This window comes from Notothenia rossii, assembly GCF_949606895.1.
Source record: "Notothenia rossii genome assembly, chromosome: 8".
Classification (NCBI taxonomy): Eukaryota; Metazoa; Chordata; class Actinopteri; order Perciformes; family Nototheniidae; genus Notothenia; species Notothenia rossii.
The window spans coordinates 7,197,336-7,223,287 of NC_136906.1; the positions used below are offsets into that span (position 1 = coordinate 7,197,336).

At 41.8% G+C, this 25,952-nt stretch overlaps 1 protein-coding gene across 1 annotated transcript; it reads left to right on the plus strand.

Annotated features, from left to right (window-relative positions):
• Nucleotides 1-888: 888 nt before the first annotated feature.
• fscn1a (fascin actin-bundling protein 1a) lies at nt 889-23,093 on the plus strand. The gene is made up of 5 exons (XM_079644443.1): nt 889-1,929; nt 16,298-16,454; nt 17,790-17,911; nt 19,942-20,109; nt 21,015-23,093. The coding sequence occupies exons 1-5, from the start codon at nt 1,089-1,091 to the stop codon at nt 21,221-21,223; spliced, it is 1,497 nt and encodes a 498-aa protein (XP_079500569.1). The 5' UTR covers nt 889-1,088; the 3' UTR covers nt 21,224-23,093.
• The last annotated feature ends 2,859 nt before the right edge of the window (nt 23,094-25,952 follow it).

The following is a 25,952-nucleotide window of genomic DNA, read 5'->3' on the forward strand; positions in this document are numbered from 1 at the left end:
TGCAGAGGCACTACTTCAATTATAGTTCGTCACATGTTTGGGAGGGAAAGAATGGAAGTGATAAAAGGGCAAAACAACAGTAAACATGGCGTGTCCTTCCAACACTGGAGACAGCTCTTGGCGGACAGAAGAAAGTACCTCAATCGTTGGCCGTTTAGCTAAACTATTTATTTAGCAAGCCTATTTAGCAACTGCGATTACTCTTACTACTTTTTTAACCACTTTTTGGGCAGTAGCAGTCTTTAGAAGCTTGACTTGGGAATCGGATATATAGTTACCGGTTCAAGTCCCAGAATGGACCAAGTACAGGGTCTTAACTGGTACTCTGGTGAAGTGCCAGTTTCCCCCCAGGGCCCTGCCGAGGTGTTCTTTAGCAAGGCACCAGAGCGCTGTCCAATAGCTGCCCACAGCTCCTATAGCCTACTGGATCAAATGCAGAAACTAAAGTTTTATGTACACATTACATATGTTTACAATAGAGGAATTCATTCAACTCCTCCATTTCCAACTAATGACAACACAAACCGAACAAAATTGCAAATGGTATAGATGTTGGCTGATTTTTTTCTTGTAATATGGTCTTGCAAAAACTGAGCTGAGCAACTTCAACTATAGACTGACGTCATCCATGTAGTTTGGACTACATGTGGCCTTACATTGTTCAGTGTACCTTCAAGTCAAAGCCATTCTTCATTTCTCTGTATAAACACTTACCTGACTAAAAGACTTGTAAGAAACACAGATAATAAAGAGATACGCATTGTAACTGGAAGGATTTTTTTGTTTTAAATCGACAGAAAACGAAGCAAAGAAAAGGCAAACTTCGGTCCATTTTAGGGGGGCATGGCCAGTCCCGTGACGTCACTGATGGTTATATAGGCTGCAGCTGTGGCAGCATGCTCGCGCTGCTAAGACAGGGAGAGCACTGAGGACCGGTGGCGCGCGCTCACAGACATACACTCTCTCCCAAACAAAGAGAAGCACGCGAGGCAGCACAGAGCATCCCACCCTTTCAGCCCTCGAGCTCCATCCATCCCCTCTTTTTGGCACAGAACCGGTCCCGGTCCGAGCACACAGAAAAACCGACAATGACAACCAACGGCTCGACTAACGGAACCAGCGACATGCTGCAGATCCAGTTCGGTCTGATCAACTGCGGGAACAAATACCTCACCGCGGAGATGTTCGGCTTCAAAATCAACGCGTCTGCCTCCAGTATGAAGAAAAAGCAGATCTGGACTCTGGAGCAGAGCGGGGACGACTCCACCGGGAACGTTTTCCACCTCAAGTCTCACCTGGGCCGGTACATCGCCGCCGATAAGGACGGGAACGTCACCGGGGAAAGCGAGACCCCGGGCGCGGAATGCCGCTTCGTCATCACCGCGCACGATGATGGCCGCTGGTCCCTGCAATCCGAGCCGCACGGCCGGTTCCTGGGCGGCACCGAGGACCGGATCATCTGCTTCGCGCAGACCGCGTCTGTGGCGGAGAAGTGGAGCGTGCACATCGCCATGCACCCGCAGGTGAACCTCTTCAGCGTGACGCGCAAGCGGTACGCGCACCTGAGCGGCAAGGTGGACGAGATCGCCATCGACCGAGACGTGCCGTGGGGGGTGGACTCCATGATCACGCTGGTGTTCCGGGACCAGCGGTACCACCTGCAGACCTCAGACAACCGGTTCCTGAGCAGCGACGGTGCGCTGCTCGCCACCACCGACCGGAGCACCGGATACACGCTGGAGTTCCGCTCCGGTAAGGTGGCGTTCAGGGACTGCGGAGGGAAGTACCTGGCGCCTTCCGGGCCCTCCGGTACCATGAAGTCCGGGAAGAACGCGCGGGTCGGGAAGGACGAGCTGTTCGTGCTGGAGCAGAGCCACCCGCAGGTCGTGCTAACAGCCGCCAACGAGAGGAACGTCTCCACCCGGCAAGGTGGGTGTGGTGGCCCGGTGTGTGTGAGAGAGAATATGTGTGTGGTGACAGGTAGTGTGTGTGTGTGTATTGGTATTTACTTATTGAAGTTGGGACACTGCACATTGATTAACACTGGCACCTGCTGAGTCCATCATGTAAATGTGCCAGATTTTGCAATATGGTTGATGGCATTCAGATGAAACATACGAAACAGAAAAAATAGAATTACAGCACATGTTAAAGTGAATTAATGAAACCCTATAACACACAAAAGCACACATATGAGCACAGATAAAAGCTAACAGGCACAGGATTAGATGAATGATGATATAACCCCTACTTCAGTTGATGACAACATGTTTGATTGCCCAGTAACCACTGCTTTACATATTTGGGTGTGTGTGTGTGTGTGTGTGTGTGTGTGTGTGTGTGTGTGTGTGTGTGTGTGTGTGTGTGTGTGTGTGTGTGTGTGTGTGTGTGTGTGTGTGTGTGTGTGTGTGTGTGTGTGTGTGTGTGTGTGTGTGTGTGTGTGTGTGTGTGTGTGTGTGTGTGTGTGTGTGTGTGTGTGTCATAGAGGCTCATTTTTATCTGCAGTCGTTGCTGTCTAAAAGAAAACATACAAAAGCACTGAAAAAACTATCTCTGCACATATGATCATTAAGAGCACATTAAAACAACCCTATACACAGACACTTGTGATGAGATGTGACGTTCCTTATGTGAGTGTGCGTTTGTTTGATTGGGTATGAAGGCTTGTTGTTCCTACCAGTGAGAGCTAGTGTGTGTGTGTGTTGTTATTTCATCCTCTGGCAAAAGAAGGGTTAACGTGATGGAATGTCAGACTGCATCCCCCTTGCAGCACACACACACACACACACACACACACACACACACACACACACACACACACACACACTCTTATTCTCTTCCCAAGGGGTAGGATATGGGACATGTTAATGACCCACATATTCACACACAACACAGGCCTGTGCTGTGAGTGTATTTACATGCTACACAATGGCTTGTTTGAGCAGCGTCCACATCCCTATGTGCATCTGTAGATCCTCCTCACTCAAAAATCTGTATGTATAGAAGTTTATACTGCACTTGATTTAAACATAATTGAAAATACGAGCTGATAAAAGCAGAATGAGCATAGTCCATGTTCGTTGTAAGTGTTTTCATTGAGTTTTTTTACAGACATGAGACATGAAAAGGGTGCTAACAAAGAGTCCTTGGCTCTGTGAACACATGCAGCTTCATGTGCTCGTGTGCCATCATTCAGATGTAAAGCAGCTTTAAACTGTGACTGGCAGGAGGCTGAACTGACACAGCAGAACAGCTAAATGAGAGAAAGGATGGCACATAATGTCTTAAAAACAGCCACATTTGGCCAAAATGTTACGTAAAATCCTTTAATCCAGGTGTTGTGGCACGAGCCTGTTTTTCAGGTCTCAGGCTCAAAAATGACATTCCCAGAACAAATGACTATCTTCTTTTCTAAAAGGGGTAAATTAATAATCTTTTTTCTCAAAGCAATCATAAACCTGTGAGTTGGATGTAGAAAAAAGTCAGAATCAATATAGATGTTTTTACTTTAAAGTAAATTCAGATTGAACATAGTAAAAAAATGCAAATTATAGTTTCCTTCCAAAAAACTGTTACTTTTCTGATTGAGTAATCTGCATCTGGTCAATAAAAAGAGAAACATTTGCAATCCAGTTCCTAAAAGTTCTGGTTAATGTCTTTAGATGCCTTCTTCTCGTCTAAATCCCAAACATGTTTGCTTTTAATATGATTTAACACTAAGACGATCAAGTAATATCTACTTTTGAGAAGCTGAAAACAGTTTATTCTGCCATTTTCCCACAGATTAATAGAAATATTAGCAGCTCAAGTCTAAAAACTGATAGTTTTGACGTTTGTTACCCCATAGTCTATATTAGAGCATTTCACTGCACTTCCACTGTTGCTCTGTTATCCAGGACTTCATTTAAAATGCAAAACATTAGTCATCACCATCAGCATGAATAAGCTATCGAACATAATCAGAATTTCACACGGTCCTGAAGGCATCGAAATCCTCAGAGTATTGTCTTCTTGCAAATTTAAAAGCAGATACAATCCTCAAACCTCAGAGTAATGATCCTTGTTTCACGTATACTTCAGATAATAAATGGTTGATATAAGGTTTTCTTGTTTTTCCCACATTATGTCTTTGTGTGTCTAGCTGAAAGAGGTGGCAGATTAAAGCTTGTTCCTCCACTTGTCCTTCCTTCCTCCTTCCCTTCCTTCCTTCCTCCTTTATTCCCTCCCCCTTTCCTTCTCTTCTTCTTGCATCACCTTTTCCCTTATTGTGCCTCCCATCTGTCTTTTTATGTCCATCATTTCCTGCCTTTTTCTTCTTCTTCTCTTCCTCCTCACCCCTCCCCCACTCGTAGCTGTTGATGGTTTCTGTCTGAGGTCATTATCAGTAGCATCCCTCACATTGATGCGAGTCTAAATAGATTTACGAGTGAATGCATCCTTTAATTTCATTGAAATTAATCTGGGAGTCCTCCATTTTAACGCAGCAGTGAGAGTGTGATGCATGCTTGAAAAACCTTTTTTAAATATATCATCAACGCCTGAGAAGCAGAGAGACTGTGGCACTGAGTGTCTGCTGTAATGAATGATAGGAACACACTAATTGATGCTCTTTAAATCTATAATCAGTATCTGGTTAGAGGAGAAAATTGGTGAGAATACCTTGCGGTTTAGTGGTTTTGCAAGAAAGTATAATTCATCTATGCTTTTATTTTCTGTTCCTGTCTTTCTGTCACACCCTGAGTTGTTTATTTTTCTGCAGCCTGGCTTTGTTTACTTGTGGAGGGGATATTATGCACTCTTCTCTCCTTCAGCCTCTTCACACGTCTCTGACACAAAATGGAGGCCGTTTTTTTTGGTGGAGATTTAATAAAAAGCCAGGAAAACGTAATAAACTCTGGCGATTTTTAAACGGATCTGTTGGAATTAGATGATGACCTCCTCTGTATTGAGAGCATGAATTGCATTTTAATAATCCCCCGGTGAAAAATCTAATTTCTGTATGTGACATTTTGCCAAATCAGATTATGTATTATGTAGGCTGCTGTCAGTGCAATGCCACGGGGACATCTGCTCACACAAGTGTTTAATACTCACACCATTAAATAGAGTTTAATTCGTTCAGGATTTGGTTCTGGTAAACACAATTACAAATTCCTGTTGAAGCAAGACAATTTATCTGGTTTGGCTTGGCTAACTTTAAATGGTATTAGTCAAGAATAAAAACCATCAGTTGCAGCTGTGGATACATTATTGATGGGCAAATGGTGTGTTAGAAAAGTACCAATCTGACACATACAGCAGTTATCTTGCTGGATTCTGACCTTATTAAGCAGATCAGGTATCGGGCATTTTGATAACCTGTTTACGTTAAGGCTGCTGTGGAGATTTCTTGCTAAATGTAGTGTTTCTGACCAAAATGCATTGTGTGTATCCTCAATGTCTTTAATCTGTGCAGTGCATTACCTTCCTGCATTGATTTGTAAACCTTTTTTTCCAAAGCTGCGTTGTTGGCTAGACTGCTGTGTTTTTCTTAACTTTGTTGGGCTTTTTAATACATTTCTTCCTCGAATGCCGACCCCAATTGTCCCTTAATTGGCATAGAACAGGGTTAAGAATGTGTTGCATGTGCGTTCTCATGTGCCCGTACCATACAAACACAATGGGGACCCAATGTGAAAACGTAGGGGCAACATTTACCATTTTTATTTTAGTGACGTTTTTTATCCACTAATTGTTTGTCCTATTTAATGGGTGAGACATGCCACCTCAAGAGCCCAAGCTGACTATTTAAATGGACCAGAATTCAAAGATATTTGGTCCCAGAAAACTGGAAGGGCACTAGGAGAGCGTAGACAGCGGTTATAGCTGCTTACACAAGTGAATAATTATGAATATCTCCACCCAAGGGATTCAGATCCACTTAAAAATGTAATATGTTCTTCCTTAGCCCATGATGCACCATTCCACCAAATTTCATAAATATCGGGCAATTAGGTTTTCTGCTATCCTACTGACCATCGTATAAACCAAACTAAAAACCTAACCTCCTTGGGTAGAATGTACAAATCGGCAAATATTCACATTTTAGAAGCTGAAACCTATGAGTTTTGGGCATTTTTGCTAAATAACATAAATCAGATTACACCTTTGGTTGACTCTCTGTTCCTGCAGCCATTGTACCTACCCAATGATTTAGGTAGCCCTTGTTTTGAAGGAACCAGATTGGTGTTAAGGGAGAAAAATACTTACTGGTGCATCCCGAATGAGGTCAATGACTGATATAATGCCTTGCTCAAAGACACTTGATGAGTCATGTCCTCCCTGCAGCTTTGATCTAATCCGTCCAAAACAAGCAGACGGTCTAAATCTTTATAGGAAGACCTCGTTCAACCCTGCAACAACTGGATCATTGTGATCTGGATTAAATGCTGAGTGGAATTAAAATGGCTCCAGATGTTTTTCAACCTGGCAGCTGCTCGGAGCTCCTCTCTGCCAGGCAGAGGCAAAGATGGCAGCTGAAGTCCACCGGCTCTCATTATCAGTCGGAGATTTTTCATTTTGACGTTGGCGAGCTCAAGTGGGTCAGCTCAAAAGCTGCTTTGCAACAATCAAAAGTGTAGATTTTGTGACCGAGTTCAGGAGCAAATCCGGTTTAGACTTCCTCTCATTGGGTGCAGTCTGTCAGAAAGGTTCAGACACACTCGTGAGGAGTTTCTGACTTTTTTTCCCCATTTAAAGCAAAACGTTTAGTGATGTCATTGGTGAGAAGAATCAGACCCTAAACCAGTTATTTGGAAGTTTAACATTTACCAATCCCTTTAAGTGTTTGTTCTAAAGTGCATCCTAACAGCACAACAATGGAACTGGTCAATACAAATGGATATTCCCAACAGACTCAACACAGGACCCTTGTTGTGGGAGTTTTTCCATAAATCAGCTCGATATTATATTGACAATATTAACTTAGTCCAATTGACTTCAATTGGATTAAATATAAAAAAACATAATTAGCTTGTAATATAATAATCTCACTGTAGTTAAAGTGAATCCAAAATCACGAGGAATACATTTTTTGGCATTAACTGCAAACGATAACCCGCTAATCCTGCATTTATTTTTACGTTTTCCTACCAACGTCTATCTTTCTATTCTTTACTTTCCGGTTAAATATTTACACATCTTCAATTATATATGTTCAACCAACACCATCAAATAAATCTATTAAATTATCCAGTTTTATGGACGCATGCAGTATTGCCATGTTGGGAACTACCAGAACAAAGTATCAGTCCTCCTAATTCTTCCATCCTCATAACTACCATTAAAGTGACCCTTTGCTGTCGCTTCCTGACCAATATGTCCACTCTCCTCACCCCTGAATCATAGATGGTCACAAATTCCCAGAGAGACTTGTTAACGACCCTCCTATGGACCGAGACACGATTATCACTCAGTTAGCTCGGAGCTCAATGGCCTTTTAAGTGTCCTCTAAACTCTGGTGTGAGTGTGAGAGAAGGTTGAGCTATGGTTTGTCGCTAAATGGACGAGAGGTCCTCATTTCCTGTTGGGGTGACCACTGAGTGCTGGAGACTGCTTTTATAACTGCTGGTCACCAGAGAAGGCCGACATGGAGATTAAACCCTGTGGAGCTGCACTGGTCTCAGAACCTAATTATACATATTCAAAGTGATCCCTGCAGATTTTAGTTTGAGTATAAAACTTTTGATGATGTGGCAATAAGGCAGTGAATGGTCAATGTGTTCTGGATGCTTGATTTACAAGACTTACAAGTCCAATAAAACACGACTAAAGCCACGTTTTAAATAATAGTTGGACATTAAATAGCTTTCCAGAGTTAGAAGACAAGATGATACCATTGTCTTGTTTGTTTTTGTATGAAGGCTTGACAAGTTAGCTTAGCTTAGCATGAATACTGGAACAAGCTAACCTAGTTCTGTCCTTAAAGGTGGGGTATGTAATTTATTTCAGAAACACTTTTGTTATATTCCATGGAATTCTGTTAACATCCCGATGGAAATGAATATCTTAAGTGCTTTGACAATAAATCCATAAAATAATTTAATCTGTGTAAGCCGTAGCGCTGTAAAAACCACGACCAATCATCTGAGCCGGCCGGCTAAAATAACTGGATGGCCTACCTGCCGCTCAGCCTTCCATCTGTGCACAAACTCATCTCGTGCCCTCATTGGTCATGTGTGTGTTGGAGGAGGGGCTCTGTAAGGAAGTGGCAGATTCTTTCCGGTTATGTATTTTCAAATTCTAGCGCACTCAAGCTGGTTCCTCCAAAAGTACCTACCCCACCTTTAATACGAAAAAACAACTAAAGAAAACATGTGTGGTTTTACAGGGGGTTGTTGGTGGGACTACTTTTGGACAGAAAATAGCCCAGCGCATAACCCCCACATTTACAAGACTTGGTATAAAGCAAGGCCATGTGAAAAGATTGAAAATGCCAAGTAGTCTTTAAAGAAATAGTTGATACTTAAGAGCATTAGATCAATTTCAAAAGATAAATGACAAGATTGATACCAATGTCTGTTAAATATGAAGGTATGTTTGCGGTTTTACAAAGGGTTGTGTGCAGGACTATTTCTTGGCAAGTCACTACACCCGGCCAAGAAGCAAGATTTAACTCGTAAAACACTGAGTTTTAGAGCTGATAAGGTTGATTTTTTTTTTTTGGGGGCCATGCTGGCTTCCCCCAATGCTTCCAGTCTTTTTGCTAAACTAAGCTAACCGGCTGCTGACTGTAGATTCATATTGACCTTAGAGACATGCGTGGTATCAATTTTCCCGTTAATATAAAATGTCCTTGTATCGTGTCTTAATATTTGTCCTTGTTTGATGTTGCAATGGAGCTGCTGTGATGCCAGAAACATTTCTGCCATCAAAGTATTATCGTATCTAACTCTCAGCAGAAAAGCGAACAAGCTTATTCCCCAAAAGGTCGAACTATTGACAAGGTTTAACAAGTCACGGTTAAGCCAATGCTTGTTTGTTTGGATGACTGTTGGAATCCAGCTCAGAGTCTCACATTTTCAAGCTCTCTCAAAGTGTTAATGATGAGACTTTGAATCATGTTTCAGAGACCGAGGCTTCATGTTGTGTCTGGCTGTGATTCAGCCCTGACACCCTTTCTGTATCCTTCAGCCTCCCTCTGGCAGGAAGTGAGACACACACACACACACACACACACACACACACACACACACACACACTCTCGACCTTGGCTGGTGTGATATAATCGCCGCAGGGTGAAGGGTGATTATTTTAAAACACAGCAACACAGACACATCCACTCAATAAAAAGTAAAAAGGGGACGCAATCAGTTCATGCATCCTTGGTAATGTTCACTGGCTGTGACATGCTGATGCTCTAATGTGTTTATAGACCCTCAGAGAGAGAGAGTGTGTGTGTGTGTTCTGGGAGCGTGCCAGGGGAGCTGCCTCACGTTGACTGCAGAGCCTTTCCTCTTTTAATGTCGCCTGCTTTATTACAGGTTAGCCGGTTAGCTGGTCTCCAGAGTGTCATTCTGCTCCTGGGTGTGTCTCTAACTCAGTCCCAATGTTATTTAGTGCATTTTTTGCAACACATTAAACACAGAATGGGGTTGAAATCAAGTTAGCGAAAGATTTGGGGCATCCCCGGGCACAAAGCTGCATCTCAAATGTCTGACCTCGATTTAATTTTCGAGCATTAATTAGAGGGAAGGGCACAATGTGTTCTGTGTGGCTTGATCGTCATTGGGTCTGCATGCTTATCCAACATTTGTATCCAATTGGATTAAGGGCAATATATGATGCTCAGGTTCATATCAGTATGTAGTGTCTCTACAGTGGCATGTCTCCAAGCTTTAATGTTCAAAAAGCTCTTCATTTTTCTCATACAGCCTGTGCTGCAGCACCTCTTTTCACCCTCTGTCCGAAACCAGAGCCCAGTCCGCTCTGATTGGTTAGCTGGCCGGCTCTGTTGTGATTGGTTAAACGCTTATTCGAGAGTTTTTGTTCAAATTGCGCAGTCCTACTCATCATACTGAATGTGTGTGTGTTTGGATCAGAACAAAGGACGATGATCTCTCCCTGTTTGTGCCCCAGCTGGTCGCCTCCTCGGCCAGGCCTGCTGAACAATAGGACACACACACACACACACACACACACACACACACACACACACACACACACACACACACACACACACACACACACACACACACACACACACACACACAACTGCACTTGTAACAATCGAGTGCTGCTGGCTCAGAGAAACCGAGGCCAACAATCTGTGCCTGCCGCCATCAGGCAGAATGTGGTGGGCGGGGTGGACAGAAAGATAGAGGGCTTTATTTTTCAAGTGTGTGTGATGTGGTTTGGGTGGATTCTGGATGTGTGGTCACTAATTCTGGTTTGGTTAGCTGGAGAGGGGGTGTGTGAGTGACCCTCTGCCCTGCTCCTACATTAAACCCCTTAAAGTGATCTGTATTGACATATCTAGGCATGTAAAACACACACACACACACACACACACACACACACACACACACACACACACACACACACACAGCCTCGGCCTGGGTCATGGCTGAGGCTTCAGGGTGAATGTTTTGTCTGTCAGTTTTATGTTTTCATGTTGTGTGTGTGTGTACCCACCAGTATTTTCCTTTCCTTGTGATAACACACGACCAGATTCAGAGTGTGTGTGTGTGTATAGAGGAGACACTAAGCCTCTGACTGTTAGTGAAAGAGACAACACTTCCTCCTATCCACAGACAGGCTAGTCAAATATTGCCCTAATTCTTTCAAAACATTCAGGTTTATGTGACAAACTGTCGTCCAGCTCACGGTACGGCATGTAAAGTGTGCCGTGTTTTGTTAGTTCCTCCGTTTATTTTCATATAGTGAAATGTGGTGTTTTCCCTTCCTCAGTGACTGACTTCAACTAGTGTTAGGTTTTGTTTGTAAAGATTATACAGTGATGTGAAGCTCAGCTGACTGCCACTAACAGTTTGAACAAAATAACATGTTTTATTCGTAAATGTTATTGCTCTCTGTTTTTAGACTTACTTCCACTAAAGTTGGTGCTTTCTGCTCATATTCAGTATCATTCGAATGCACAGTTTAATGCCAGAAACGTTAAGTACGTATATTTTAGTTTAACTTCTTGAGATAAACGTGTCATCGCATTGGATCCTGTACATGTCACATAGATTTAAGGTGACTTGGTTGCTTTTTTAGGTTGTTTATTCTCAGCTATACTTTACATTTGACCTACAGACTAAACAAAGGACTAGCTTTAGAATAGCTTTAAGTTTTTAGCATAGAGACTGGAAACAGGGGAAACGGTAAACCTGGCCCCTACCTAAAGAAACAAAATGTGCCTACCATACTTTTAAAGCTCACGTGCAAACTAGGAATATAAGTTGTTGAGATATTTGTCAAACTCTATCATTCAAATCTACTGTAACTTCCTGCAGTCGCTGCTAGTTGCCAGGTCACAACCTCCTCCTAAAAACGCTGAATTCACCTTTTTACATTTTGCATATTTTTTTAATGAACGACTGTACTTGGATTTTGCATTATTCAAACATTTGAGTGGGTTTAGTGCAGCCTCTGTGATGGTCCCTCTTATGGAGTTTCTATGTATATCAGATGTTCTTTCAAAGTTCACTCATAACTTTTTATTTCAATAAATGCTTTACTAACTCTCAGCTTTTGATTATACTTAACCATGACATTGGATTGACAGTTGAAGTCAACAACGACACATTTCAAGAGATAAACAAACATTTAAAATAACATTACGATCACTCAGACATTGTTTGAATACTCTTTTGGCATTCATGTGATCTGGGATATAGCTGTGTATTTAATTGTAGGATTTACTTCAGTCCATTTTTCTTTACAAATGGTCGGACCCTGTTTCTCCAATTGTTGTGGCAACACTTCTTATTTGCTGTTGAGGACATGGTTTAGTTCAGAGAAGTTGGTAATATGTTATGATGGTCAAAGAGTTGACCTTTTATCTTTGATCTTTTACCATGTAGTATTGAAATACTTTGAGTCAAACTCCTTGACTGAAGCGTACTTGTAGAACGGTTTGTTAATAGTATTTAGGTTTTAAATAATGAACATTGATTATTTTTAGAACATTTTGAAATAAGCTGACTCATGGCGTCCGGCTGTAAGTTGTTGATAGAAGTTTTCCAGCAGATGTTTTTCTTTCCCTCCTGCCCCAGAAATAAATGGTCTGTTCGGTGCTACTGTACGGAGTTGCAGGAAACAGAGAGGATTATGGGATGTGAGTCACGATCCGTCATGCAGACCCTCTTCTCTCCTCATTTTCCCTCCATGTCTGCTGCAGCTACATTTGTTCCTCCTCCTCCTCCACACCATATGGTTCCCATTACGCTCTTATATTTTCCTTTTCAATCGTCAGTGTGTGTGTGCTGCGTCAGTGTGTGTGTGTGTGTGTGTGTCTGTGTGTGTGTGTGCTGCGTCAGTGTGTGTGTGTGTGTGCTGCGTCAGTGTGTTTGTGTGTGTGCTGCGTCAGTGTGTGTGTGTGTGCTGCGTCAGTGTGTGTACATCTGCACATTTTTCTGCAGAAACTCAATCTGTCCGCAGAGGCCAGAGCCACACAGTTGACTTTAGCACTCGCTCAACAGGAGAGCAGCGATGTGTATATGTATTTCTCTTTCTGTGTTTGTTTTCCAGACAGTGATTCTTTTGGAGAGCTTACGTTATGCTGTTCTGTGACTGGGAGCTTTGTTTCTTTGTACTCTATAAAGTACATCTTGGGCTTCAGTTGGAGCGTGTGCAGCTTGTAATCAGACACCATGTGTTGTGTCAAAGCAAAAAGGAAAACTGACAAAGGATATTGAGAAACTGTTGGGAAATAAATGAAAAATGTTGGACTTGGAAGCCGGTCTGAACTTTTTTTTTCATCTGAACTGAATTTTTTGGACCCTCCTCTTGACTTAAAGTTATACTGCAACGCCCAAGATGTAGTAAAACTTGCATTCAAGTGTTTTTTCACTGATGTATCGGCGTTACATGATGGATTTCATTATGAGTCATCCCACAGTGCTGTTCTCTGCATAACGCAAAGCAAGCCTTTATGACCCACGCACACTTTAACCCACGTCATCATTTATAACAGTTTAATTCTGTTCATGCCGTCACTTCGGTCAAAACCGCTGCCAGAGGGATTATCATTTCTGTGCGCCCGTACAATTCTCAGCAGTGCGATATTTTAGATTTTCCAGGAGGGCATTTATTCAAACTTAGCACCAAGGTCTATTTGGACCAGGGTTTCCCACACATAGACTGGGCAGGCCGCCCAAGTATATTTCGCGACCCATTTAGGTTTTTTGAAATGTAATGTGATCCGTAAAATATGCATGAATAAATAAATAAAAAGTTAACTAGGTGAAAAAAGGTAAGATACACTTTTAAAACTTGTTGAGAGCTAAAACTAGTCTTTGCTGCTGCCTCAGAGGAGCAGGGATTAGAGGAGAGAGACAGGAGAGGCTGGTTCAGGAGCACAGACACACTCATAACTAAAAATGAACCGAAAATAAATTAATAAACAAGTTTCAGTGTTTCTTTCATATTGGAAATGGTATGTTATTGGTTATGGCCATGATTTTATGATTATTGAAATATATATACAGTTCTGTTGAATATAGGTGTTTCCATAGGTCTCTTTATTTTCCCCTCAAAATGCACCAGATTGATGCATTTAACTCCAAAATTAAAAAACAAATCTTACCTGGGGAGCATGCCCCCGAACCCCCCTAGAGGATTTGAGGTCGACCCCCACCTAAAATCACATGGATAGGTTCCTAAATACATTTATAAATACATTTATTTTTTTAAATAGTAACCCATTTCCGTATGTTTATTTGTGGGTAGTAGATTTAAACTATAGGGCTATCATTATGGGCCCTGCCTGTACCTGTTCGCTCTGCCATCGCGTGAAGGGTCTGCTAACAAGCGACCAACAGAAAGGTTAATGCTGTTGCACGTTCAGTTTAGATAGACTTGTACAATATTTAAGTGCATCAGTTATTCCACAGACTAACACCTTTTGATGAGATGCAATGAAGTTTGGCATTTGTTCGTACGGGTGTTTTTTTTGAAAATGCAGTTTCCTCAACATGTGCATGCTTTCTCACCGTGTGAAAAGTCCCTGGATACTATGAGGTAATTGTTGATTTGCGGCTTTGAACATAATTTGAATAGTTTTATAGTCAACCAGGTCTTGTAGTTTGAGTGTTTTTAGTTTGATAAATAATGTATTTGTTGGTTCTCTGTACGTAGTTTTAGGTATAACTCGTATGGCTCTTTTTTGCAGGATGAAGACAGGATGTGTATTTGTTTTATGTGTGTTCCCCCAAACTTCCACACAATACATCATGTATGGAAGTGTGAAGGAGCAGTACAGCATACACTTGATTAATTAGGTCTTTGGCTTTATTCAGAATTTATATTTATTTGAACTGAACAGGACATTAGTTTGGTATTACTACAACCTTTTCTTTTTGCGTTTTATGGCCACGGTGCAGTCGAAACTGGTGGGATTTTAAGTCTCTTGAAAGTATAATCAAATGCTAACTTATAACAATTGATCACAAATGTAGGATCAAATTATGAAGCTGGGACATTTTAGACGCGTCATTCATTGGCTTTATTTGTCACTTTATCGACAGGGTCATTTTGGTATTGAATCATAAGCCTCAAGCTCCTCCAACAATAAGACATAACCACACAAATGTTTAAACTTCTGTAACAAAATACATCAATACACAAAAGCCCTTTCATCTGAAATATGACTAGAAAAAGCTACTTCTGATTTTGACCCACTTGAATAGCATTGTAATTGTGATTCTCTCTCAATGTCTGACCGCTGCAGCCATTAGTGAGGCTGTAGGAGAACATGTGAAAAATGAGATGCAGAGGGGGAGGGCGCCTCACATGAAGGGGGGGGGCGCCTCACATGAAGGGGGAGACGGATGGGCAACACATGAGAGTTTGTTTTCTTACACACATGTTTCTTTCTCCCTGTGTCTCGCTCTGCACACATTTACTCAGACAGTCCATCTCTCTCTGTGCAGCCTGCAGCTATACGTCCACGCCATGACCTCATGTACAATAGCACGCATTGTTCTGCATGTAGTGTGTCTGTGTGTGTCTGTGTTGTGTGTCTGTGTGTCTGTGTGTGTGTCTCTCTGTGTGTGTCTGTGTGTGTGTGTGTGTGTGTGTGTGTGTGTGTGTCTGTGTGAGTGTGTGTGTGTGTGTGTGTGTGTGTGTGTGTGTGTCTCTGTGTGTGTGGGCAGTACAGTAGAGGGTGGAGTAGGTCTTCATATAGATGATTCATGTTTGTTTACCTCATTGTTGCTCTTAAGTGCCTTAATGGGGTTAATTCAATTTGATGAGGTCTGGTGTGCTGTTGAGTGTATAGACACACATGCACACGCACACATGCACGCCAGCCTTTTAGATTGAGTATCAATAGCTATTTCTTTATGTAATAAAAGGTCAAAACAACAGTCCAAAACCCCAAAAATATTCAGTATGCAGTGATGTGGAAGTCTGAAAAGAAGCAAATCCTCAAATTGGACGCTGGGCCTGATTTACAGAAAAGCCCAAATCATTATGTCTCAGTTAAGGATGACATTTAGGATTTTTGGTATTATATAAATAACGATCCTCTTATTTTAGGATTAAAACATTTTGGTATTACAGAGTTGTCCAAAAAAGCACAGAACTGTAATGATTGAAAGGCTTCTCAAACCATATGACGATACTCTAATGATAAATAACAATTAATCGATTAAACAAATTCTAAATACACTACCTGTTGATGAATTATCTGGTAAGCTTTAGCTGTTGCTGTCGAGATTAATGGGGAACTAAAGAGTCTTTTTTTTTTTAAATCTATTTGAATGCATTTAGTGATGGTCCACCATGAAGAATAATCCTCCTACTGTAGTAGGGTCTGCGTGTGTGCGTGTGTGTGTGTGTGAAATCGTTCACTAATCCAAGTCTGTCTGATGTTGCTCATTTAGTTGTCTGATCCTGACCAGAGGCTGTGTGTGTTGGAAGTCGTTTATATCCGTGTGTGTGTGATTGTCGAGTGTGTGTCTACATCTGCTTGTAGCTCGTCAGTGGTCCTCTGCAGCTATTTGGGGCCTCACATGTGCACATGTTGAGCTGATGACTGACCCACTGCCTTGTATTTTAACTAACCTCCTCCCACCTCTCTGACCCCGCCCAGGTATGGACCTCTCAGCCAATCAGGATGAGGAAGGCGACCAGGAAGTGTTCCAGGTGGAGATTTGTCGTGAAAACAGGAAGTGTGCGTTCCGTACCGCCGCCGGAAAATACTGGACCCTGACTGCTAACGGAGGCCTGCAGTGCACCGCCTCCACCAAGTACGCATCTCTCACACACACACACACACACACACACACACACACACACACACACACACACACACACACACACACACACACACACACACACACACACACACACACCTTAAAAATCAGACACACTCTCTTACCTTGGCAGTGATTGTGTGTGAGCACCAGTGGTCCGTCACACAACTTGTGTGTTGAATTTAATTGTGTGTGTTGGGGGTGAAGAGTGAGTGACCTCATCTCAAGGCTGTGGCATGTTGGGGGGGATTAAGTGCGTCTGGCTGTGACCTCCACCTGTAGAGAGTGACTTTCTTTATGTGCTGTGTTCCTATTGACCTCTGACCTCTCACCCCGTGCTCCTGGTTGATTTCTCTCTGATGCCCCGGACAGATTCAGAAGCTTAGACTTATCTTGTCTAAGTACTTGGCTTTGTTATTGTGTGTTAAAGGAATACTCTGACCTCAGAAAGACCATTTGTGCATCAATTAATCACCCCTTGAAATCTATATAGGGGCAACGTTTAAGGGACCCTATTATGTTTTTTGGGGGGTTTTCCCTAAAATCCCAAAGTTCCCTCCAGAGGGAGTTTCTCTCCCATTCCCCCCTCAATATTCCCCACCCCCCCACCCTGCCTGAAACGCCTCCATTGGACTCCTTTGTTTACTTCCTGAACATATTGACATCACTATTTAAAGCTTCCATTGGCTTCCATTGTACGTGATAGGCTAAGGGGCGGGACATCTCTAAGTTGTTGACCAATCACAACAGCATGGAGATATGTCCCAGTGGAGACACTAAATAGGGCATTTTTAACTCAAAGGTAGAACAACAACAACAGTGATTGATACAGAGCCCAACAAAAACTCTGATGAGAAGCATGTGTCCTCCATTTTTGTTTTGTTTAGATGAGCAGAGGAGAACAGCGCTCTGCAGGAAGTCCAACAAATTCCTGACATTTAATTCTCCTCGCAGATCCGACCACAAACATCTCTTTATCCAACATGTCCTCTCTTTGGTCTGAGAGAAGGACTCAGGGCTTATCTGATAAAAGAAAGCAAGGCAGAACACGACTACTAGATAAGAAGATGAAACCCTTCTCTGTGCCAAGTGAAAGGATCAAGAAGCAACTTGATTCAGGTTAACTAAAGAGACCTAATGAAGCTTATCCTTTTACTTTGAGCCTACATATCCCATTACCCCGCAGTAACTTAATTCAGGATTAAACGGTCCTGAGCGGAGTTGAAAGTGACCGTGTGTTTACACTGCTGGATCTCCTCCTGCCTGTAAATGTAATTATCCTCCCTATCTCTCATGCTTCTTACTTTCTCCTCTCTTCCTCTCTTTCAGGTCTGCTAACTGCTACTTTGACATCGAGTGGCGTGGGAAGAGGCTGACTCTGCGGGCTGCCAACGGGAAATACGTCGCCGCCAAGAAAAACGGGCAGCTAGCAGCGACCATCGACTCTGCCGGTCGGTGAGATTTGTTGATTCAGCCGTTCAGACAATGACTGATTTATTGATTCACTTTTCAGCAGTGTTCTAATTAAAATCATGGCTGAATGTTCCCGTTAGTTCTGAGCTTCAAAGGCTTCAGCAGAATGTGGCTGTTTAGGGGAATCTTTCTCCTTCTTCTCCTGCCACGTTGCAAGCTGTGTTTTCTTCTCAAGTGAATTATGTTGATTGGAAACATCGTGATGAACTCCTGAGTATGCAGAGTCACTGAGGAGCTTGTACAATGATACAAAAACTGTGGAAAGTCACTTTTACTCAAGAACTGTACATAAGTACGAGTTTCCCTTATTTGGTACTTATTATTTCCATACCACGTAGGATAGCTTATATAACATACTATACCTCATTACACCTCAAAGGCTAATATCCTACTTTTCCACAAGGAACAAAAAAGTATGCAGATTTTGTTGCAGATCTAAATATTCTTCTTTCCTCTCCCATTACTCATTTTAGAACCATTTGACTTCACTTGACTTTATATATATTATTAAGAGCACCATCTTGAACAGCTTAAGTAGAGGATCAAGTTTGGAGGCATATAATGTCCCGTCAAAGGGCAAATTATAATTTTTTGCACTCTTTCGTGCACATTTTAAAGAACAATATATGTTTTAAGTAAGGGAGAATGTGCAGTGAGGCAGTCGATAATGAAAATAAACCGACCAACGTGGCGATCGGGATCCCGGCGGACTGTAGGTAGCTCGCTTATTATTTATTACACGGCTACCTACTAAATAAATCAACGAGTTCACCCACAATATTGACTTAAAAAAGATTGTATTAATTAAAAAAAATCATTGTATCGTTTCCGTACCACTGCGTAGCGTTAAATCCAAAGTTTCCTGCTTACCACAAATATGAAAATAAATATTCAAAAAGTATTCCATTCTTTTTTTTGATGGATAAAACTAATGTTTGTTGTTAGCAACGGCCTGTTCTCCTTAGCAACCATGTGCTAGTGAAAATTAACAACCTCTGGAATGTCCAAATTGACCAATCAGAATCAAGTATTCAACTCAGCTGTATTATAATGTATTTTCAAGGTGCTGGTCGATCTGTTGCATTTGGTCAACTGAATTCTTCTAAAAACACCAGCAGACACAGAGGTTACTAACAGTTCCTGTGAAGACTTTGCACACAGTTGGTCGTTAGAGTATCTGCTGCCCTCGCTTCGTTACAGAAGCTTTGTGCCAGCAGCAGATCAGAAGATACTGCGTTATAAAAGCAGCTGATGGCCTCAGAGGATCAAAGCTTCACTTTGTGCTGCAGCTTCTGATCAGATACCACAGAGAGCTTTTTAGGGCATATTTGAAGCCAAGCTGCTTTGCATACATTTTTAATGACATGTATGAAGATTCAGCACTAAAGCTCAAACTGTGAGCTGCAGTGTGATGCATTAGTTAGGGATTTGAATGCATAGGTTTTGGTGATTTAAATATATGAGCCAAAGGGTTGTTAAACTGCAGTGGTGGAACGTTAATTTGAAGTTTAATTACTGTATTTAGGTAAACTGTTGAAGTACTTTACTTAAGTCATTTAATCTAATGCTTTTATATGCTTCTGCTCTCCTACTAAAGTCACTTTTAAGATTAAGAATACTAATAAAAGCATAAAACAATACATTAGGATGTATTATTAAACATTAAACTACCCATCAGTATATACATCTCCATCATTACCAGCTGCAACGTTGGTGACATACACATTAATGCATCAACATGTATAATACAACATTATAATGTATATTATTCTGAAATTATGTGTTTTGATACTTTACGTATATTTGATGCTAGTACTTGTGTATTGCTATACTGCAGTGTTACTTTCACTTTAGTAAAAGATACTTAAAGTACGTATTCTGGGTAATCATATATGTTAAATGACTGGGTTGTGATTATTGATGCATTAAGGTGTTTATCCCAGGCTGGAGTGAATTCAACTATTGTGGTTTTTACATACGTTTAACCCCCTGATTCTTGTGTCTCCAGGTGAGTCTGAGGAGTTTCTGATGAAGCTGATTAACCGCCCGATCATCGTTCTGCGCGGCGAGCACGGCTTCATCGGCTGCAGGAAGGTGACGGGAACGCTGGACTCAAACCGCTCCACCTATGATTACTTCACCCTGGAGTTCAGAGACGGAGCCTACAGCCTGCAAGGTCAGATTCAGGGTTTCAGCAGATAGACAACAGTGTAATTTGACAACTGTGGGATGTAAATGTGCAAATGTGCTGCAGGATTTGAGGGTATTGTTTGTGGCGGAGCCTCCTGCAGGATTATAAGGGATTAAACCATAAGGGATTCTCATTATGGATTTAAATTTGTGACAAAAAGAGGGATTTGATTTGGATAATTTCCCTGCCTTCACATTATGTAATTCAAACGAAGCCATTTTTAAGCCCAACCTTTTGTTCCCTCCTCCATATTTTTCACACCCTTTCCCCTCATTTCTGGCACATTGAGTGCTGCAGGAATGAGTCCTAAACTTGGAAAAGCTAGTATTTTAGCACTGACTCGAAGTCAATGATTTGTTCAGATGCCTTAAAAAAGGTCTATGGTTAACACGAGCTTAAGAGATTTTTAGGTTTTGTTCTAGGACATAAAATATGTCAGTAAATACTCCACTGGTGAACATCGGACGTTTCTGTGTCGTAAAATCCACAGTTGCTAACAAAACTAAATGAGACTAATAAATGTCATCACACTGAACATTAGCCACCTTTAGCTTAGCGTGGTGACGTGAAGTCATGTGACCATGCTGCTGTTACTCTATAGCCTAACGTTAGCTTTTTACTTCAGGCGATTGCATTTAAGCTTCAACTATTATAAAAGTGGTGTTCATATGTGGAGTATATCCTGCTGGATCAAATGTGTCAGTGTGTTTGCCACAGATCTTATATATTCCAAAATCCCAAGGAAAAATCCCATTGCTATTTCTTGAGGGAGCTCTTGCAATACCAGCTTCCAGGTTGGCCTACAAAAATCGTCATCCTTGCAACTCACTGCAAACATGACTATCTATCTTCACCACCTTTTCTCAAACCCTTTACCTCTACTCCTGCAGACTCCACGGGTAAATACTGGATGGTGGGTAACGAGCAGTCGGTGGTGAGCAGCAGCGACACACCCGTCGACTTCCTCTTCGAGTTCTGCGACTACAACAAGCTGGCCATCCGCCACGTTGCTGACAGCAAGTATCTCCGCGGCGACCACGCCGGCGTCCTGAAGGCCAACGCCGACGACCTGGAGACCGCCACACTGTGGGAATACTGAGGGATCTGCTGCGATGCTGAGGAATGAATTGAAAGTGTGGCGGCGCAGCTCAAACCCCATCCATACATCTACCTAGCAACCCCTCCTCGCTCCTTATAATATGATACTTATGACTTTATATGTTGATGAACTGCACAGAGAGAACAGGAAGGAGACACTCCTTTCTCTCCGTCCTCCCTTTCCTTCCCTTTTCCCAGCGCCAACCTTTATCTGTTGCCATATTTACCGTGGGGCCATGCACTTTTTTGTCCGATCTGATTCGCTGCTCAAACCTGTCACTCACTCCCTCCCTCCTCGCCTTACGATTGATGCCGTCCGTCCCTCCCTCCTTCCCTCCCCAGAACATCTGTTTCTACCTGATCTAATCTCCCAAAAACAGATCCACCAACCGGAGGAAATCTGCTTCCTGTTAGCTGGATTTAAAGATGGAGACGGTGGGTCTGTTTGTGGGAAAGCTTCTTGTAGACACATAATTTTTTTTTGTCTGTTTGTTTTTCCAGGCCCTATGTGATATAACTGGAGTGGAGCTGATAATTAAAGATATCGAAGACGGGTCTAACCCCTTTATTCATCTCATCTGTAAAAAAAAAACTAAATGTAAACCAGTTTCCTGTGTTGTTATCTAGCTGTGTTCTCATTGGTCACCACGGGGGGATTTCCTGGACCAAACGGGATGTAGGAAGTTAAAACACTTACCCTTCCCCCCCCTCTTCTTCACACACTAAACCCATTGTCCTGAAAACAATATAAATAAATTAAAAATAGCAAATGTTGCAGTCACATACTGTATGTTTATATGAGAGAAAAAACACTCCCTGATACACAGTTGGATTTCTTTTTCTACGTCCAAGGCACAGACATTATCATGGATACAGTAGGGAGCTATTGCAACTGGAGTGAAATGATTTATAAACCCTTTTTTGATGAAAGCTGCTTTTTGAATCCCTCGACCAAACCTACACCTCGGCCTTTATGTAGACCATCATCTCTTACACACACACGCAACTGGAACCTGGTGCTGCTCACTCCTGTTATAACTCGTGAAATATTAATAAAGTCGAGCATCTCTCACCAAAAGACGGTGATTTTCTTCTGCACCTGAAAGCCTTGCCATATATCTGAAATCTGCTGCTTCTTTAGTTTTCTGTCTGAAGTAGAGATGTGACCAAATTGTTTTTTGTTTGGTTTTTTTCTGTTCCTGACTTCTCGATGATGGTGAGGAAGGGATATGTTTAAAAAAATAAATAAAAAAAGAGAGAAAAGAAGCAGATTTTGAATAATTTGTCTGAACTGAATTGTCTGTTATGCACTCGTGTAGCACAATGCACCCATTGGTCTTTGATTCTCCACCCTTCTGCTTTCCACATAAACACATTAATGATTTCCGTAAAAAGACATAAATTATTGTGCTGTCTCCCCACATCATCCTCTTCCTCGTTAATCATTCCTCTGATGTGTAAATCGAAATGGAAAACCAATCATTGTACTCCCATGAAATAATACATGATTGTAGCCGGCTCCTCACCAACTCCGTCCAATTTTCTTGGAGTGTTTTTTGCATGAAGGGTTGAGAATCTCAAGCGAGTAAAAAGGAGCGTTTGTCCTCGGAGAAAACGTACATCTCCGAGGTAACGGAGACCAAGGCTTAGACAAACGGATGTGGAAGGGTAAACATGTGGTAATGACTGTGCCTTACTCTTTTTTGGGCAGTAGGGAAGAAAATAAATGAATCCACATCTTTGCTTTGTATAACTGGAACTTCTTTTTGTATTATTATTTTGTATAATTTTTTTGATATTGTGGATTAACCTCTCTTGTGCCATTGGTTCACCTGAAATCCAACGACCATAAAACTGGGATTTGGAACGCTTCACGTCTCTTTTATTGCGTTTATCCTTTTTTCTTCCCCTTATAAAACTACCAATAATCTGAAGCTGTTGGCTGAAATGAAAACTGTCACTATTTTATCAGCTGGATCTAACAAATCGATTAAGTATTAGCTTTTTGAATATAAAACTTGTGTCCAATTAGATTTGTAATGTTTTTATGTCATATTTCTAGATGTCCTAAATATTTGCATAATGTCTACGACTTTGCATTAAAAACGGAAGCTATAAAACTACATTTCTTGGCTAATATAGCATCATCACCACTTTATTATCTGTAAAGAAACATTAAAATAAAGACTATAATGTTGCAGTGTAGGCTATAGGTTAGTTAATATTATAGTTTAGTAAAAGTATTAGCTAGTATTACAGTTAGTAAGAAAATATTGACCGTTTACTGTTATCCTTGTAAAACAACCCTACTTAGCTTAACATTAACCTATACTTTGATGACGAGATATAGGTCAGATTATGTTATTGTTCATTTCAAAACGTTTGTTCAGTTGTAATGTTACAAGAGTATAAATGAAGTATTAAATCATCCTTGTCGTTAGAAATAACTCCAAAAAGTTACTTCTGTACGCAGTACAGTAAGCTAGTTAGCCAAACATGCTAGCAAGCGGTAAACTAGTTAGCCAAATAGCAGACTAACTAGCTTACTGCTCGCTCACGTTGGAGCAGAGAAACACTGTTTAATTCATTCCTCGCACTTTCGTACTTTAATTATTTTTGTTTTATGCCTCCATTCAAAATATTAAACACATGGACGTATTCAAAACTTAACAAACTAGACTAGCTTAAGGGTTGCTAATCTTTGTTAGCACAAACACTGTCAAATGAAAGGAAATGTATGCATCCTAGTTTTTCTTGAATACAACATGACAAGTAGGTACATTTATTTTTAATTTTATTCAAATAAAGCTCAGTTTAAACGGCTTGTTGGTAAATCTGAAGAGGTTAAATATTTCGTACTGAATTCTTTATGACGTTACACCAAAACACTGTGATAGATCATAGTTAAACCTGCGGCCCTTACTTCCCGGCACATTTCTCAGTTAATCACAGTGCTTTACTCTTGGTCTCCTGCCAGTTTCTGACCGCAGCGGCTCCATGTGCTGTCCCACTTACACACACATCGCTTATATGGAAACACACATTTTTCCCCTGTCTCCTGAATGGAGCCTTTTGTGTTGAAAAATGTATTCTGCTGCAGAGAAGGGCACTACCCCCCCCCCCCCCCCCCCCCTCTAAAGATTCACACACATTAACAAACATTCATGGAGGTAATGTAATGATGGAGCAGGTCTCTAATCCCAGAGGAACACCCAACATAGCAAACACACACTCCCCTCTACCTAATCTCCCACATCTCCCCTTCCCATTTAATCTGTACCCCCCCCTCGTCTCTCTCTGTCTGCTTTAATCATCCTCCCATCATTCCCTCATACTTTTTCTCCTCCCCCTTTCCCCCCCCCCCCCCCCCCCCCCCCCCGTCCTCCTTCTCTTGGAACAATTTTTGCTGAAAAAGATGAGTCACACAAACTATGACCCAGATCCCAGGAATGGGTGCAGTGGTTAGTGGGTACAAAGACGCCCCAGGAACAAATGAAGGGAAAATTGGGGGGGAGGTTAAGGGAGGAGAGACTGCAAAATGCCGCTCTCTCCACACACATCTGAACCCTCCCTACACCTCAACCGTTGTTACCATGGAAACAGCAGCTGGTAGAAGCAGATGAATCAAAGAGGCGAGAGTGTGTGGCGTTGTCAGGGTCTTGAAATGTCACAAAAGAAAAAAGCTTAATTACGTGCAAAATGTGGGCCGATGGAGGCCTATTTATGAGGCTTGTGTGTGGTTTGGGGTGGGTAGGGGTTGAGTAACGCTTAAGGGGGGGGGGGGTTAAGATGAGGAGCCTTGGGTAGCAGGAGGAGGAGGAGGAGGGTGGATGTCAGCCTTTGATCAGAACAGCACAAGGCCATTTTTCTGCTGAACTACTCACAATCTTTGCCCCCATATTCCTCCACCAACTGCAGAGGATGTGTGCGTGTGCGTTTGTTGTGTGTGTGTGTGTGTGTGTGTGTGTGTGTGTGTGTGTGTGTGTCTTTCTGCAGGCTTTCCTCCCTGTAATCAATTCTACATCCACTCGTGTTCCTCCATCTCTCACGTGGCCCGGCACTGAGGTCAGTGGGTCAACGGGTCAGTCACTAATCTCTTAGAGGAAGAGAAGGAGCAACACGGGTCTCTGCAGGATGAATAGCAGGTTGATTCAATATGACAGATTAACAGACACAGAGGCCCACCTTTTAGCGTGCTTTCACATCCTATTGGTGTCACATTTTAACAAATGTCTTGAATTTCAAAATAAAGTGCACGTAGTCAATGCATTCCCCTCCTGGCAGCATTTAGAAACAGCCAAATGCAAAGTAAGCTTGCAAACATGCTAACAATGACAATTTGGGTGCCAGACCAGCCTTAGGCAAGTGATCCGGTTTTAAGTGCTGCTCCAAGATGTTAGATTTTATTATTCCCCAGATGTAATGATTTCCTTTCAATCAGAGCAGTGGAGCTAATGGTGATAAAGACTTTATTTTAAAACTTTGTGAAGGTTTTTATAGGTACAAAAACCATCCAAGTTAAAGCCTGGGGTCGATGCTAAAAAATAAATATTTCTGATGTGAAAATTTCCAGGAAAGTGTCCAAGAAATGTTGAAATACTAAAGTGGAAATCTTCATGTTGAGCACGGTGTAAAGCAAGGCCAAGAAATGACTAACAATGTAAGTGTTTATTTAAGCCTACACCTCTCCTCTTTTTCCCCTCCCCTTATTTTATTTCTACATTATGTTT